The sequence below is a fragment of the Stegodyphus dumicola genome, chromosome 6, assembly GCF_044657685.1.
Source record: "Stegodyphus dumicola isolate Sdum_Otavi_A_Nest chromosome 6, ASM4465768v1".
Lineage (NCBI taxonomy): Eukaryota > Metazoa > Arthropoda > Arachnida > Araneae > Eresidae > Stegodyphus > Stegodyphus dumicola.
Window position 1 is genome coordinate 46,836,775 of NC_140773.1, and position 17,289 is coordinate 46,854,063.

Sequence of the window (17,289 nt, forward strand, 5' to 3'; positions counted from 1 at the left end):
GTAATGAATTTATTTTTGAGTTTGACAAAATGAGGTCTAAAAGCCAGTTTGCTGCCAAGTGTATTAACCTAGTATAGTATTTATGCACCGTTAACTACATCAGTTTTCTTTAAATTCCCGTATAGCACTCATATTTTAGTTGGCGCCTTTAATCTGGTGTCTAAATTTAAATGCACTTCTACCTTATTGTCATTGAACAAGACCTTTTGACAGGTCTTGTCTCACTCAGAGCGCACCGCTGTTTTAATTTATCGTAAATATTACAGCAGCTGAATATACCTCAACTCTACTTATGACTCCATTTTCCGCATTTTGAGAGGTGTTTGAGGTAAAGTTAACGAAATTTAAGTTTGTACGTAAGGATTTATCTAACTGAAAGTATAAAAGTAAGTTATGTTTTTTAAGTTTAGAGGTTTTTAAAGAAAAAATAAGTATGCATTGTTATGTTTTTTAACTGATATAACTGTTTTTGGTAACACGTGGCCATAGCTACTAGTAGTCTTTTTTTGACACGTTTATTGTTAAATACCTTTAGTGTGTTGTTAATAATAATAATAAGTATTAAGCTATTTTTTTTGTAACTGCATTGATACATGTAGTGAATCTGGTTTATGGGCTACTGTAATGCATTTAGAGAATTCAGAAACTGCCGTAAATATCTTTGCACTGATCTTTGAAACGTTTGTATGTCCGACGTTTCTTCTTTGAATAGTTAAAGAGTGAATTGTGACTTCTGAGATTTAACTTCGTCGAATAATTAAGAGTGCAGGTACGTAATTGAAACATAGGTAATATTTATTTTGTTGTTTAGAATTCTGAAGTTCGAAAGTCCCCTCCCCTTTCCAGACTAATTTTTATTTAATGCATTTGAGTTGTAAGAGACTCAGAATCTTACTTCTATGTAGTGATACGCCGTCCTTATTATGATTTGCTTGTAATCCGAATGTAGATGATTTATAAATGTCGGTAAAACTGGAGTAGAGAAAATATGTCTTTGATCTTAATACTTGTTCATAATTATTCTCAAGTTAACTCTCAAGTTCTCAAGTGAAAAATCGGTCGATGTGTACATGGATAAAGTCAAGAGAGTGCGCGATACTATTTTTGTGAAATTCTGGGATGTTTTTTCAAGTGAAAATAGCCTATGTGTACATGGATACCGAGTATGTGCAATTCTTAAAAACGCGCCATCATTTGGTGGTCAGAGATGAGTACAACTGGCATTGAGATTTTTTGTAATAACTTGCAGGAGTAAGCTCGGGTAGCCTAAATAGTATGGTTGTATGGTTGCTTGCAAATTAGATCATTAAGGTTAACTGAGCAGATTGTATTCTGGGAAGTAATCCAGTATACATGCAGTATACAGTCTGTCTGTCATAAGAAAATCTCTCACCGGTTAGACTTCAGCAGTCTGTTGCCGCAGAGACGAGCCTTGACCCATTTTCTGTAGGGGTGTCTTGAAGGCGAACAATAAACTCTTTTACTTTCAGCTAACAGACGCCAAAAATAAAATAGCAATAAAGCAACCATTGGTTTTCCCCCTATTTGAAATGTACTAGCCTTGTTGTTATAGCTGTGTATTTGAAAAAGAAATTTGTGTCCAGTTGGTCATTCATTGCTTGATGGAACATTACTGAAACAGAAGTTTGAGGTTAAAGGTGAAAGCTTTTTATCGCGGCAATTGACAAAATAGAAATTAATTTTGACGAGAACTGAAATCGTTAATGCAGTGAAATCAATTTCCCCTGTGACCCTCATAATTTCACCATGGTCTGTCACTGGTGAATAAATGATGAATTTTGCATAGGATTATCAAAGTGTTGTCGTGAAAGATGTGAAATGGGAAAAAAAAAGAATCTTTTCAGTTGCAAAGAGTGTAACTACAGCATTTTAGTGTGAGTGATTGCAAAAAAAATGTGAAAATTTCATATAAATGAACTAACTGCTTAAGGATGGAAAATTGACTTCAAAGCTCATTTGAAAAAGGACTAAGTATAAAATCCACAGATTTCAATTTTTCTCCCACATTAAAAGAGCTCTTACATGGACAGCAATTTCCCTTCTTGAAAGAGATTCTTTCAGTAATATCTTAGCTATTCAAAGACTGAGTAAAACTAGTATCCTAGGAAGAATAGCAAATCTTCAAGCCAGTGGATGATTGTCGTTATAAAGCATGGTATTTACACAGAAAGAATGCAAGCAGGAACTATCTGAAATAAAAGTTAATGGGAGGGGGGAAAATATTCAAGAACATTAATTTTAAATTTCCCTCATATAAGTAAGTATATTATGTGTTAGTTACTTCAATGGCCATTTATCTGTTCTAAATGAAAGTAATTAGCAGAAAAAGAATTATTTGCTTTTCTGTTTGTTATTCTGACGATAAACTTGCGGCAGAAAGCTTGAAATCAATTAAATTGTTACACACATAATATACTTTCAGAAACCAATTTAGTATTTAATAAAAAACACATCATTGTATTATTTCTTTCAAAATGCAATTATATGTCGAAAATTAAGCTTATGTTTATTGAAAGCAAGTCTCATTTAAAGTGCCAAAGAGCTGCAAAGTCACAAGCCACTATTAAGGTGTTGGAGAGCCACAGTTTGGCCGTGCCTGTTCTATCTGGAAATAAATAGTATGACACACAGAAACTAAATTTTGGGAATATTGAAGCATTTTAAGGAGATAATTCAGTAATAAATATAGTAATAAGTATAACTTTACAGCTTAGTTTTTCTGATTCTTCATTTCAGCAGTGATTTTATTTCTGATGTCTGCATATTGTTGAACGGTGAACAGCAGAAAAAGGTCTGATGCTGTATTACTTTTCTTAAACTGAATCACTGACACTGAAACTGAATCTATTTTGCCATTATTTGAATTTAGCATAATTATTTCCTTGATGTATTTCCTTTTCCTTCATTGTTATTTTTTTGGCTATTCCTTCAAAATTCATATGGGTTTGAAAGAATCCTTGCGTTCTTCCATGTGCTTGTATTAATTACAGAGTCAACCTTCTAGCCAATTTTGCTACTCCTGACATGCCATGTGACTGGCTGTTATTGATGTGGCACTGTCTATATAGAGCAGCACAGTATGCTAGATATTCCAGAGAAGTAATTCTGCATGACTGTATGTTTGAATGGCTTCAACTGCTACTTTTCCGGAATGGTTAGCTTTTGGCCCTTTCTTTTACCATGATACAGTAGCCATAAAAATGTTAATTTTTCACTGCATGCTCTACACACAATTGAACTTTTGCCATAACACAAGAAATATGTGACACATTAACCTAAACCATTTCTAAAGTGTCTGTGTAAACGCTAGAATTAAATAAACTTGCATACGAATGAATCATCTTCAGAAAAGGAATGATTTTAACAATTAAAGAGATTCATATTCTAAAATGGTAAAAAACAGTTTATATCTTGCCAGATTTAAGAGAAGGAATAACTGAGAAGGTTTACCATTGAATCGATTCTGATTAAGAGTTGTAGGGAAAAGATGGCACAGGATTGACAATCTTCCTGCAGTAGGCCAGACACTTGTTTCATCCTAAGTCAGTATCAAGCCTACAAAGATACCTTAAAAGTGATTTAATCAAATTTTTTTTGAACTTTTTTATGTCCCAAGCTAAGTTTACTGTAATAGGGGGCTCGGGACAGTTTCTTGTTGGTCTCTTAGGTAGGAATTTTAATGCTTGAGGCTGAAGACTATTTTGCAACACCCTGGAAAGTGTGCTCTTTTATGGGATTCTGCTAATGGGTAGGGGCAGATTGTCTGTATTTTGAATCCGGAAGGCTTGTTTGCGACTTTAGTATTTTCCAGCGAATATTTTGTTGATGAGTAAAATGTTATAGGAAAAAAAAAGAATAATTTGTTCACATGTTTTTTAGATGTTCATTTTATTTACAGAAATATATTGGCAGCGATTGAACTTGTGTGTCAAGTTTGTGCAATGCATAGCGCGGCTAATGGGCATGGCACTAACGTCCTTAGCAATCTCTCGAGTGGTTGCGTGCTGATCTTCCATGAGTTCTCGCAGGTGGACCTGACTTTAGTTTAGTATCAATTTGGTTAATTAACTGGATTGTTGATTTTCGAACTCTTATGCATTTTGCAAGTTCTAATAGTGCCATTTTTTTTAATAATATACAATAGAAATACGCCCAATAATTAACAATAAATACAAAATGAGAACCTACCTTTTATTTCCTTGCAGGCATGATTTAGTAATCCAAAACGTTTTATTCCAGTAGTCCCTTCTATTTAATCATCGATGCACCATAAAGAAAAATCCAATAATTGTTACAACTACATCCAGAACAATGAAGCTTAATGTAGCAGGCTTAAGTCAAGATGGTAATTCAAGATTCACCATATTCTGTAAATATTGTAAATAGCTTAATGTACTAACATTTCTATTGTGTTGTTTTTTGAATTAGTAAAGGACGATCTGTCCACAAACAAGAAAAAAAAAAAAAAAAAAAAAATGTAGAAAGGCAGCTTAACCGCCTGATTACTAGCGCAACAACCGGGATGATATCGCAGACCTATAGTGCCATTAACTTGGTTTGGTAGAGCAGGAAAAGTAGTAAGACCACTTACTCATATTATTAAAGAAATAAAATTAGCAGTTTCTTAGAATGTATAGAAGTGTTAAAGATTTCTAAATGCAATCAGTTAATTAAATCTGACAATTCTAAAATGACTCGTTGAAGAAATTGATTTAAAGAGAAAGTTATTCAAAGATACATTGTTGAAGCATTTACAAGTTAAAAGATGAAGTAGAAACTAGATAGAATACTGATTTGTTTGACACAAATAAACTTAGAAAAGATGCGAAAGAGAACGAAACTGATGTAAATTAATCAAAATATCTAGAAAATTTTCAAATTAAAAACGTGCATAAACATTTTGCTCTTTGTAACATAAATAACAACAAAACAAGCATTTTGTAGCTTTTAATGTATAACTATACTAATATCATTTTAGAATCAATGTCATAAATATTTGTCATATGGGACTATTATAATTATTATGTAAAATACAAATGTTTCAAGAAGTTTTATTTATAATTTAATGCTAATTACTTGAAACATTTTATGAAGTTAATTTTCATATCATATCGTTTCAACCGCTGGTTTGGCACAGATAAGATATTGCATCAGAAATTGCAGTGGAAACAAACTTTTTTCACACTGAAATAGAAAATTCTTATATTTGTTTCTACTCATATCTTCTAAAGCATTTATATTATATGCAGTGTAGTAAGCACTTTTTTGAAAACTGGGGGAAAAAAAATCCATGTACTTACTACAGTCAAAAGTCGTTAATTCGGACACCCATAATTCGGAATTATCTATAATCTGGACCTCAAAACAAAAAAACTTTCTGCGCATGCGCCTCGTGGACACATGCGCATAGGCGTTTACGCGTGCGCGTAAGACCTTTTACGACTGCACATATGAGTGTGCGCAAGTGCAGAATACGTTTTCGCGTGTGCCTTTTATGTATAATGGTCGTATAAGCTAAATAATTATCTATTTCAGTTAATGTTGATGATTGCGTTGTTGCTTAATTTTCAAATTGGATATTATTTTTTGCAGACTGTAAGAGTAATTTTATAAAAGTAAGTTTAAACTTTCGATTATATCAAATAGAATTTCCTATATATATTTGTGAATATGTAAAGGATCTAAAGCGAAAGTATGTTTTGAAATCCGAAATCTGTTTATCAATTTCACGCTGCTCGCGGCGGGCGCGTAATGAATTGGAAGTTGGGTTGATCTTTACATTATGGTAACTTGGCAATTTTTTAGCGAAAATTTGGCAACCAACTCTCCTACAGCAACCCTCTATTTTTTTTTCCCCGCCGCCATTTTGTCTTCACGAAGTAAAGACATTTTTCTTTTTATCTACTGAACAGTTCTTCCAACAATCTAGTAGCCTAATTACACTTATGCTAGAAATTTTATCAAACAAAACTGCTTAATCATGACAAATATTCACTGCAAAATTGGGAAAAAGTGCACAATACCATACTCCTTATACGTTTTTCAAAATAACACATACACATAAACCATGTACACGGCGACTTATTTTTACTTAAAAAAACATCCCAGAATTGCACAAAAATGGCATTGCGCACACTCTTCACTATATCCATGTACACTGCTTTCTTCTCATAAATTAGAAAAATTTCACAAAAATACATGACAATTTTCTCAATCTTTAAACCCGGTAAAAAGAACATATATGAAATTACCTGATCGCGAAAAAGTATTTACCCTTTACAAATATGAACATTTCCACATATAAAATAAATAAAATATCCAAAAACTTTTACCTCTAAATCATCTATTACATTATACACGTCACCAACGAATTCATACCGCAAGCATTACAAATACTTAGTATCAAATATTTAAATTATTTCCATGCACGTTTATTTCAACTTAAACGTATACCAAATTCCTACAAACATAAAATTCACAAAATAACTATCATTTCATTAAAATATAATTAAATTCAAAAACACTACTTAAAATATAAATGAGCACATACATTAAATTAATAAAAATTACCTTACAATCCTAATTACTTTAAACTAAATCATTGCTAATAACAATTTTCCCAATAATACCAAATTCCTTTCCACCTTACATTTAGAACAATGCATAAAAATAATATCCTCAAATAATTAAAAATACTAACTTACCTAATCTTCTTCAGAATCTTGATTACGTGGCGGATACACTTTTCTAATTCATTCAATAAAATTATTGAAAGATTTTTTCTGCGAATTTTCCATCCATACTACCTCCGCTAAATAAAAAGCAAACTTCTCTTTATCACAATGCCTAAATACCCATTTCAAATTCACTTTAGTTAGGGCCATGGGATCTAAAAATTAAACAACACTGTTTCACACAACACAGAATAAAGCTAAATACAAAATTTCCACATTTTTTCCCGATTAAAGAACCGTAATTCGTCCATTAATATCGCATGACATATCCCATGATATCTCTCATTTCCCTCACGCAAAATAATGCGTAATCGGAACTGAGTACTGCTCACATTATTACCAAAGTCCCAGGTAGTAACCTTTATCGCCTCCAAAATGTCGCCAAACTACCAGTTACCATATTGTAAAGATCAACCGGAAGTTGATCTGTCAGCACTATCCTTATCTTCAGAGCAGATGTTTTTATTTTATTTTGGCTTATAATTCCTTATCAAATGTAGTATTTCATATCGATGTGCTCCGTCTTTGATATGATTTAAAACAAGCTCCTCGTGATTATAGTTCGCTTCCGATAGCGAAGAAAGTGACAGAGGTTATTGAAAACGAAAAAATTTCGATTGACAAATTAGTCAGTATTCTCCACACAGCAATTATAGGACTTGAACAGCGGAACTTTGTAACTGAACAAGAAATTATGTCTGTTTAATAGAATTAAAGAGAAAGTATTATCACATGAAACGAAGCAAAACTTAAACAACTTATATTGAAAGAAATGTTTAATAAAGTAAACAAATAAATATTAAGCTTTTTCTTTTTTGCAAATTTTGATACCCTTTAGATCATAATTGTTCTTTATTTCATAAATTACGGTTTCATACTTTTAATTTTAGAATTTCTGCATGCCATCTTACGAGATTTAAACTGATGATCTATAATCCGGAAAAATCTATAATCTGGAATCGTCGAAGTCCCGACGAGTCCGGATTAACGACTTTTGACTGTACTGTGATATTTATTCAAAATTTTATGTGGTAACTTTTTTATGGAATGATTCTGACAGTGTTAAAAAGAAATTTTGAAAAGTATAGTTTGATTTGAAAGTGTAATTCTTATTTTGGTACATAAAGTATATTTTATTTTTTGTGTATATTTAACTTTGTAATGTTATCTCATTTGCACTTGTATGAAACTGGTAAACATTCAAAGAAATTTTATGCTTGATAATGGAGTAATATAATAATTATAATAACATTTTCTTATGTAGCAGCCAGTGAAATATGCCAAAGAAATTGATTGCAAACAATTCTGGACTAACTAAATTATCGAAAGAAATCATTTTCGATTAAGGATAAATTATTTGACTTTGCCTGACAAGTTGTTAGTGGTTTAGAAATGAGAGGGAAAAATTTATGCAAAGTAAAAATTTTTGTTCGTAAAAAAATCATTTATTAAAATTTCTTTGAATTAGTTACATAATTTATCCATCAGAGCATTGCTTAAAACTAGATGGGGGGTTTCATGGGTTGCAGTCTTAAAACTATTGAAAACACTAATATTAACATGCTTGTAACTTGTTTGCACATATAATTATTCTGATATGCGAATTATGTTCATTTTTCATGCTTAAATTTTAGTTAAATCCTTCATTCTTAATTCATCTTTAATCATGTCAGTTACACAATTTTTTTAAATTCATTACACTTAAGTTCCTGCTTATCTCTTTTTAATTTGTATTTTTATAGCATGACCGATGCTTGGGATGATGCTAGCCCTGTGCCAATGGTGCAGGAGTTACCTGAAATTAAATTATTTGGAAAATGGAGCTCAAGCGATGTTCAAGTCAGTGACATCAGTTTAACTGTGAGTATATTTTTTTCCTTTTATCCTTTAATTTCTGAAGTTTTTCTTATTTTTTTTTTTTTTACTGAAGTTTAACATGGCTCGACTCCATAATATGGGTCGGTGTTGTAAAATTGTAAAATCTCGTCAAATCTAGTGACATCACTTTCTTATTGAAACTTGTTCTTCCAAATTTAGGGTTGCAATTTATACTTTGGACTATAAACAGACTTTTTGAAATGTTTTAATTAGCATTCTTCAATACAATTATGTGGTAGTGCATCCTTTATTCTCAATTCCATAGGAAAGAGAGGGCTTGAGCTCACAGAATGTTTCGTTTTGAAACAAAACTCCAGCTAGAAACTGTTGCCAGCTTCATTCCAGTTTGGGAAAGCAAGCCTCAGCTGTTCATTATGTGCGTGTTAACTTTTGTAGCTACAGCTTTCACAGGCATCAGTGTGCATTAATTAAATTGTAATTTAGGCATCTGCTTTAATTTCCTGCCTTACACCAAAATGGTGATCTATGGACATGGTCATGAGCTCATTTGGCAACAGCCTTAAAGCAAGGCCATCCTGATGGGAGAAGGCCGAAGCTAACGTTTGGTGATGCCACAGCCAAGGGCGGTCAGCCAAAATGATCTTGCGTCAGCCTGCTTTCCTTTTCCTGGGCAGTAATGAGAAACAAATATATTCTTATCTTCCTATAAGCAATATTTAAAAAATACCTAAAGAATGGATTATTAATCTTTTATATTTAGACAATAGGATTATATCTTAGGGGAGTTCTCAAATAATATTAATTTTTGCTTGCTAATCAATAGCATGCTTTACAATACTATGTTTTTGGTTACACACCATTATATGCAGTTTAATAGCATTAAACATTGCAAACTCAAATATTTTGAAACTAATTAAAATAAATATTGTATCAAATTTTTACCCATAGTGTGACTAGCATTCAAAACTAAATATTTTCACTTATTTCCAAGCACTACAAGAAACTTATGTTTTAGCTGTCTCATCTAAAAAAATCGTACCCAGAAATTCGAGAGCTGCAAATATTAATATGTCACGTTAAGTCAAAATATTGACATTCAAGAGAGAGTTATGCATCTCTTAGATGTAAGATTTATCAGTATTTGCATTTAATTGTTAATATCATAATTTTAAGATAAAAATATGTTACTTTTAAATTAATCTGGGAACATAGCGATATAAATGCATTCCATTTCTTCATTACTCGATTTACGCATAAATTTTGACGTATTGATTCTTTTTGCATTTGTTATGCATAGGACACATATAGAAAGATGCTCAATGTAAACATTTACAGCAATTAATAAATTCTCATTTTCATAACTAAACATTTGTTTCATAAATTTAAATACTCCCCAAAATGTCTTTAACAAGATACTCCAGATTACTAATTTTAAATTAATGTATTAATAAGCATTGATTTTTCAATTTCTGGGGATTTTGTTTCTTTTTTTAAATGATCATTATCATAAAAATTTCAATAATTGATTAATTGAACTAAGAGAAACCCTGCAGTGGTACAGCAGTCTTTACATCAAAATGTTTAACTTCGGTAAAAACATTTTGCATTTCTAAAGAGGTTGAATATAATACTTTCTTCGAAAGTGCTTGAGCTATTTATATAGAATGGTGCTGCTCTATGGTATATAATTTTTTTAAATGGAATAGACTTGCATAATACAGCTTATTATCTGTATCATTAAAACATTTTTTAAGGGGTGTTGGAACCCAAAAATCTTCAAAAAATGGTGATTTCGGATTTTTGCATTTTCAAATTCTCTACACTTTTGTCTTTCTAAAAATCCCATTCTTTAAGCTCTATGAAAATTAGAACTGTAAAAAATCTAGTTTTAATTTGTCATGGAATGCTTTGATATATGAGGATTTTTACATAAAAATGCTTTTTTTTTATACTCGATGTACCTTTTCTCAGGAACTACTGCTCACAGGTATCTAAAATTTTGATGGCTTATTTATTAGGCTTTCTAAAATTTAGTGAAATGAGCTTTTTGTGATAAACTTAAAAAAAAAAAAAAAAAAAAAAAAAAAAACTGTGAGGAAAGTGCTAAATTTTACTATGCCTAATGCCTAACAAAATATTCTGTAAATTACTCTAAAATTCAAAATGTTTTAAAAGCTCATTTCAGTATAATCAGATAGGTATACTTTAATTACACAAAAAATTTCAAGCTTGTATCTACAGCAGATTTTGAGAAAAGGTACATCGAAAATGGCCAATTTAACATCGTCGGTATAGGGGCTGCTGATACCCCATAATTAGTCTCAGTTTGGTTCAACCTTTTATTCCTTATACATTTCAGTAAATAAACTAAATCAAATAGTAAAAAAAAAAAAAAAAAAAAAAAATTTCCCCAATAAATTTCATTTTCAATAGCAGACACTATATCACCATTGCATAGCATTTATGATTAACATAGTTATCGAAAATTATGGAAACAACCTCGAAGCCACAATCATGGAAAAAATTTTTTAACACCTGTAAATTCTGAATTTTTAAATCATTTGGTTTGAGATTATGGACAGGAAACAGTGCAACAATTTCTTTATTTGAAACTAAGATTGAAGAAATCATAATGTTTTGAATTGTAGAAGCTTTTTGAAGAACCTTTACCGTTTAGTAAATAGTAAGTTTAACCCTCTCGCTGCGTACTTTTTTTTTTTATCAAAATAGGTTCAAAAATTGTGTAATTTTTTATTACATATTTCAAATCTGCATGTATTTTAGAGTTAAAATATACAAAAAATTTTTGTAAAAGAGTTTTTTTCAATATAGAATTAGATCATAGAAAAAGGTTGTCAGAATACAGAAATTGAAGAATAATGATATAAAAGGAAAATTTTGAAAATTAATATTGCTTAAGTTATGAATTATTTTATAAAATACAAAGGTAAAACATATATACTAATAAACATATTTGCATAATGTAATATTTTGCATATCAATTTTGCACTACTGTTGAACGTTTTCAATAGAAACTGAATTTTCAGATTTATAACTATCTTCAGAGGAATCCGAGAAATTCTCATCAGTTTTGTTATAACTATCTTCAATATACTTGAAATCAGAGTCAGAATTACTATTAGTGTTGGAAATATCGTCAGGAATATAAGGAATATAGGTTATATCACTCGCGAAACACTTCCTGCCAGACATCTCTAAGCTCTGAAAAGCATGCACAAAATGCTATATTACGTATTCTTGTATATTTGGCAGAAATGTAAACAATGTGGAAATGTGGACCAGAATTAATCTTAAAACGGTACTTTTCCGTTTCGCTGGCACAAATCTCGCCAAGCAGACGTTATTGGCAACAACATACAGTATACAAATAAAAAATGTTAACAAATGTTAGTTCTAAGAATTTTTTATTTTGAAGGCATAAATATTTTAATAGAGCTTAAAATTTTGTAAAAAGCCAATAAATAAAAACAATAAATTTGTAAAAAAGACATTAATTTAAGAATTTATTATGCTTTCATTGTTCAACATCCTGATTCACTGGTTCGTATCACGTGACCCCAAGAGATCTCATCTCACGTAAACTATACTACCAAAATCTAATTCTCTCAGTATTTATCTACATTAATTTCAAGTTAAATCTTGTTTACAAATCTTGGAATACAAGTTTAAATGCAAAAATTGTTTCAATTCGTACGAATAGCTTACTCAGAAATTATGTAAAACCGCAGTGCTTTACTTCACTGGTGCATTAGAATTGCTGAATTTAACTCTTGACTTTGCCTTTACTATATTTTCGTCTTCGGTGAGCGGTGTGATTGCTTCCTAATTGACTTAATTGCCGAGAATGGTCTTAGGTCATAAAATTGAAGTATCTGGTAAATATTCTATGTAATTTTATGCCAGTATTGAAAAAAAAAAAAAAAAAAATCTGATAAGAAATGCCTGCGACTTGTTTTGAAAATGAGGCGTGAAAGGTTACCAGCGAGGATATTCCGTTTGGCATTAGTTGTACCATTATTGGCGACTTTATCGCCTGCACCGGCAAAACGGAAAAGTACCCTTAAAACTTTATATTTTGCTTAAAAATTTTACAAAATAATCCAATTCTAGCTTAATGTATTTTTTGACCTCCCTCAAATAAATATACATGGCAAAAACATTCAATCACATATTTAATCTAACACATCAATAAAAATTAAAATGATTAAAAGTCTCTTTCATAAAAAAACCAGCATATATAATAGACTTGAGTAAATATAAATAAATATGTCCTTATTAGAATTGCTATAACTATCACTTTCCAGTTTTGCAAAAATATCATCACTGCAATGTGTGAGAAAATGACTCATTTATCACTTGCATATATTCTTCTTCTGTTAAATACAGTTACTTTGAATATATTTCACCATACCAGACATAACAGCTATATGTAGTGGCAGTAAAAGATACTTATTAAATGTTCTATCTAAAAAAAGTCATCTAGTATCCACAGTGCGAAATAAATGGTGATTCATATATGGCACATCCCGCCAATGAATGGCATTTGCTGGCGATGCACAGGTTAAAAGCAAATGGTATTTTAATTTTTCCAAATGGCAACAGTCTGATGTCCAGAAATAGAAAGTGTTTATTTTGAGCAGTTTTGCAGCTGCTGACTTTTCAATCACTAAGTTTTTTAAATCAAAAAGTCATTAAGTTCATGCAAAATCTGAAAGAAATGAAAAGGAATTAAAAATATTAGCTTCAAGGTGTATATTGTCAGATGGAGGATGTATTCAAAATTTGGTGGCTCTAGGTGGCACTGTTCACTCATCATACATACTTAAATCAGGGTGCATACGGTCTTTAAGAGTCCTTTAAGTTTTTTTGGAATTGATTTTTGGTCCTTAAAAGTCCGTAATTTCGTCCAAAATTGACAGAAGGTTCTTAATTTTAATCATTTGAAATTTCTGTCTGTTTTTACGACTGCCATTTTGAACGTGAATTAACATTTTGGAGGAATATTTTTGGTAATTCTCTGACAAATATGGTTATCTTTTGAATGGGTTCATGGGTTATAATTTATTCCTATTTCTAATATAAATGGTGGGATACTCGAGTTTCTGAGCATGAAGTGAAACGTAAGCATTTCAAAATTATTTCATTTTTTTTCTAATGAAGAGCTCTTAAACAACTTTTCGGTTTGTGAATTCTTTTAATTAAACGGCTCTAAATTTGGCTAATTATCAACATTTTGACGATTTTAAGATCAGTTTCTATAGAAAATTTTTATTTCCAAGATCTGGGAATTTTTTGATGATTTTTTTAAAACATTGTAACATTGATAAATTTCATTTAAATAATGCTAATATTTTGGAATTGTATTTAAGAAATAAAATTAAAATAAAGCATTTTTATTTTTTGTTGTCATATTATAAAGTTCCATTTTGGCCATTTATACAATATTTTTGAATGTGAAAAATAAGCAAGGTATAATGCTGTAAAACAGCATTTATGAAACATTGCTTAGCAAAAGCAAAATAGCTATGTAATTAATTAAGAATGTGTTTTTAATTTTTTCATGGTATGAGTTTTTCCCATGTAATTGTCTCAGAATTCTCAGAACATGCATCAGTTTTCTCCAGAGCTTAATTTGTGACCAAGCCCAGAGAGCCCTTCTCTGGTACTTCTTAGTTTTACGGATAAATCATAATTCTACTCACAAATTTTCAGTAAATTACATCATGAAAATTTATTTTTAGTAATAAAATTATATTAAAAATTGCTTATTAAATTTTAATTTATCTCTTCATATTTTGTTAAATTATAACTTACACTATTTAATTATTTTAATCAATAATTAGTAAATTATTTTAATAATTATTTAATTTTTTAATTATTAATGATTTTGTTAGTCATTTATTTATTTTTGTTTCTCTTTCCTAATGGTGTTCTACAGGGCTCCCGCACAGCCATAATTTTAGAATTTAAGCCCTGGTTTTCTTTATAAAATTAATTTTACAATTTTTCACAATTAAATTTTTTTTTTTTTTTTTTTTTTTTTTTTTTTTTTTTTTCAAAATATTTCTGCCTCTTTGCTGTTACAGAATTGGTAGGGGTAATTTTTCTTTAGGATTTTAAGCATTGCTGCTTGGAAAGTTTAGAAAGATATGAAGGCAAGATTTATAGATCCATGATTCCAGAAAAATGTGACAAATGTCTCCATGGTATTAACACGTAATTTCTTACTTTTTGGAGAACATCTGGAAGAACAATGAAAACAGTATAGTTGAATGTTTTATTTCTGATACTAGAATTTTTTCTTAACATTTTTTTATTTTCTGTACTTTTCACTAAACACAAGCATGGAAAATATCAAAAATGCTTCTAATCTTATTATATGGACAGGCATTATAGAAAGATTTTTTTTTTGCTAATAAAGAAATTGAAAACTGACAATTTAAGATTTATCTAATATGTCTTAATGCATCATACACATGACTGGCACTAGGCATTTTCTCACCTGATGCAGTCTCTGTGGATCTTAAATTTTGCTGCCTGGTTGCCTTTCTAAATTCTGCTTCCAGTGCCTGTTCTAAATTCTAAACGTTTCGCCATTTCTATATTTTGTTGCTCGGTGTGTCACTAAATTCTAAAAATTATGCCACATCAGTTCTGTAACCCCAGACCTTATCATATATATTTCATATTTCTTCTGAATGTTGATAACTTAAGAAATAAAATTAGCAGCTTTTTTTTATACATTCTAAGTACATTCAGTTTATTTAGAATAACAGAAATCTTTAAATAAATCCAAAAATTCTAAAATGAAAAGGAAGTGTGGAAGAAAGGAAATGAATACATCAAGAGAGGAAATTATTCTTCAAAGATATGTACAGTTATTATTACGTAAGTTACCCAGTTGTTTACAATTTCAGCCTTTACTATAATTTCTAATTTCTATTTCCTCACCAGAATGCAAATCACTTAGACAGTTTTTGGAATGTAAGACAAGTGTTTCTGGCCTCCACTTAGTCCCTGCCAGCTCTGATAATTTGTATTTATTTGTCTTTGCAATACCACTGCTGACATTTGAGTTTGTTATGACTATCTGAGCCAGCTTATAATGAAATTAAGTTGTATAGTCTTTGACCACTAGTCCATACTTTTAGTTTGAATTTGACTCTTGTTTAATTACATCACCGTGATCTGGATTTTGTTACAGAAGAACATGCCTCTATGTTCCAAGTTCTTTTTAAATAAGAAGCTTATTTAAACTTTTGCCAGATTTTCAGACAGCGATAATTTGCTTCACAGCTGTCAGGGGGTTTGGGACTATTTAACTTTTTCCCAGATCAAATAAATTCTCATAAGTACATTGTGGAGAAGTTGACAGGTTGGGAGATAAAACACACAGAAACTAGTAAGGACATTCTTTTGCGTATTGAGACAAATTTCTAATTGTTAGAAAAGATGCTTAAAGAGAAGGAAATCGATATAAATTAGCCAAAATGTCTAGAAAGACTTCAAATTAAGAAGACACATAAATATTTTGTTGAGTGTTGTAGAAAACAAATGTTTTGTAGGATTTAATGTGTAATTATTGTAACATCATTTTAAGATAATGTCATAAATTACTGGTACTTTAAACTGTGAAATTTCATTAGATTTGGATTTTAATAGGGCTTTTTTAACAAATATTGTTAAAAAATAAATAGAATTTAATAGGAGCCATGTAAATCCATAATGGCTAAGGTTATCTAATACCTAATTTAATTACTTATAACTAACAGCTTACCCTTAAAAATTATCTCTGCTTATTAAAGCGAGTTATTGCCTTTCATTAATCCTTACCTTGGTCGCAAGATAAGACACAAAAATGTAAAAATTTATGTTAAACCTATTCTTCGCATGTAGTGAGACTTAAAATAATGAAAAATAACTTATCATCTCTGATGCTTTATTGGCTTATTAGAACCTTGAAGTATATTATCTGAGTCACAACCCCAGGAACTACACGAAGTTACGACACTACTGCATGAGACAGAGCCCAGCTAACTTTCAGAACTTGCCAACCGTGCCTACATCAGGCCTTTCAGGTTTGTTCTGATCAGCAGATCTCTCTCTCTAGGCAGCAGTGACAACAGCCAGTCTTTTGTTATGAATCATGCTGATTATGATCTTACTTTAACCTATGCCACTTGACATAAAATCTGTTTACTGTTTACTAAACCTCTAAACTGAGTGAGTATGGGACAAAATGAGACATTAAAATAATAATAAAAAAAATTAACGTAAATATAAAATAATAATAATGATAAAAAAATAACAAATAAAATGTCACTTATCTTCTTTCAAATATGTCCAATTATAAGTGTAAAATATTTTATACTAGTTGATAAATTTCATAAAGTTTTATTCTCAAACTTATTAATAATAATGTTAATTAAGCTATGTTTAATAATGCATTTTATTTATGGATCTATATTTTATTTTTAGGATGGCATTCCAAAAGTGAAGTTCAGACATAGATAATATTTTTAATTGAATTTATTCAGATCCCATTTGCTCATAGGTCCTTAATTTTTTTCATTAATGGTCCTTAATTTCCGCTTGCAGAAATGTGTATGAACCCTGTTAAATGCCTACATTTTTCATTAACAGATATAACTGTTAAAATACTCTTATTTATTAG

The 17,289-nt window shown here is 30.4% G+C and overlaps 1 protein-coding gene across 2 annotated transcripts in view; it reads left to right on the forward strand.

Moving 5' to 3' along the window:
• Nucleotides 1-227: 227 nt before the first annotated feature.
• LOC118193774 (small ribosomal subunit protein uS7) overlaps nt 228-17,289 on the forward strand; it is a 28,631-nt gene continuing 11,569 nt past the window's right edge. The window contains exons 1-2 of one of the 2 annotated variants that reach the window (XM_035364912.2): nt 228-386; nt 8,498-8,615. In XM_035364912.2, the coding sequence (XP_035220803.1) occupies nt 8,499-8,615 (117 nt within the window). In that variant the 5' untranslated portion in view covers nt 228-386; nt 8,498. Of the gene's footprint in view, nt 387-4,342; nt 4,367-8,497; nt 8,616-17,289 lie in introns of those variants that run through there. The other variant, XM_035364913.2, reaches the window with a different exon arrangement.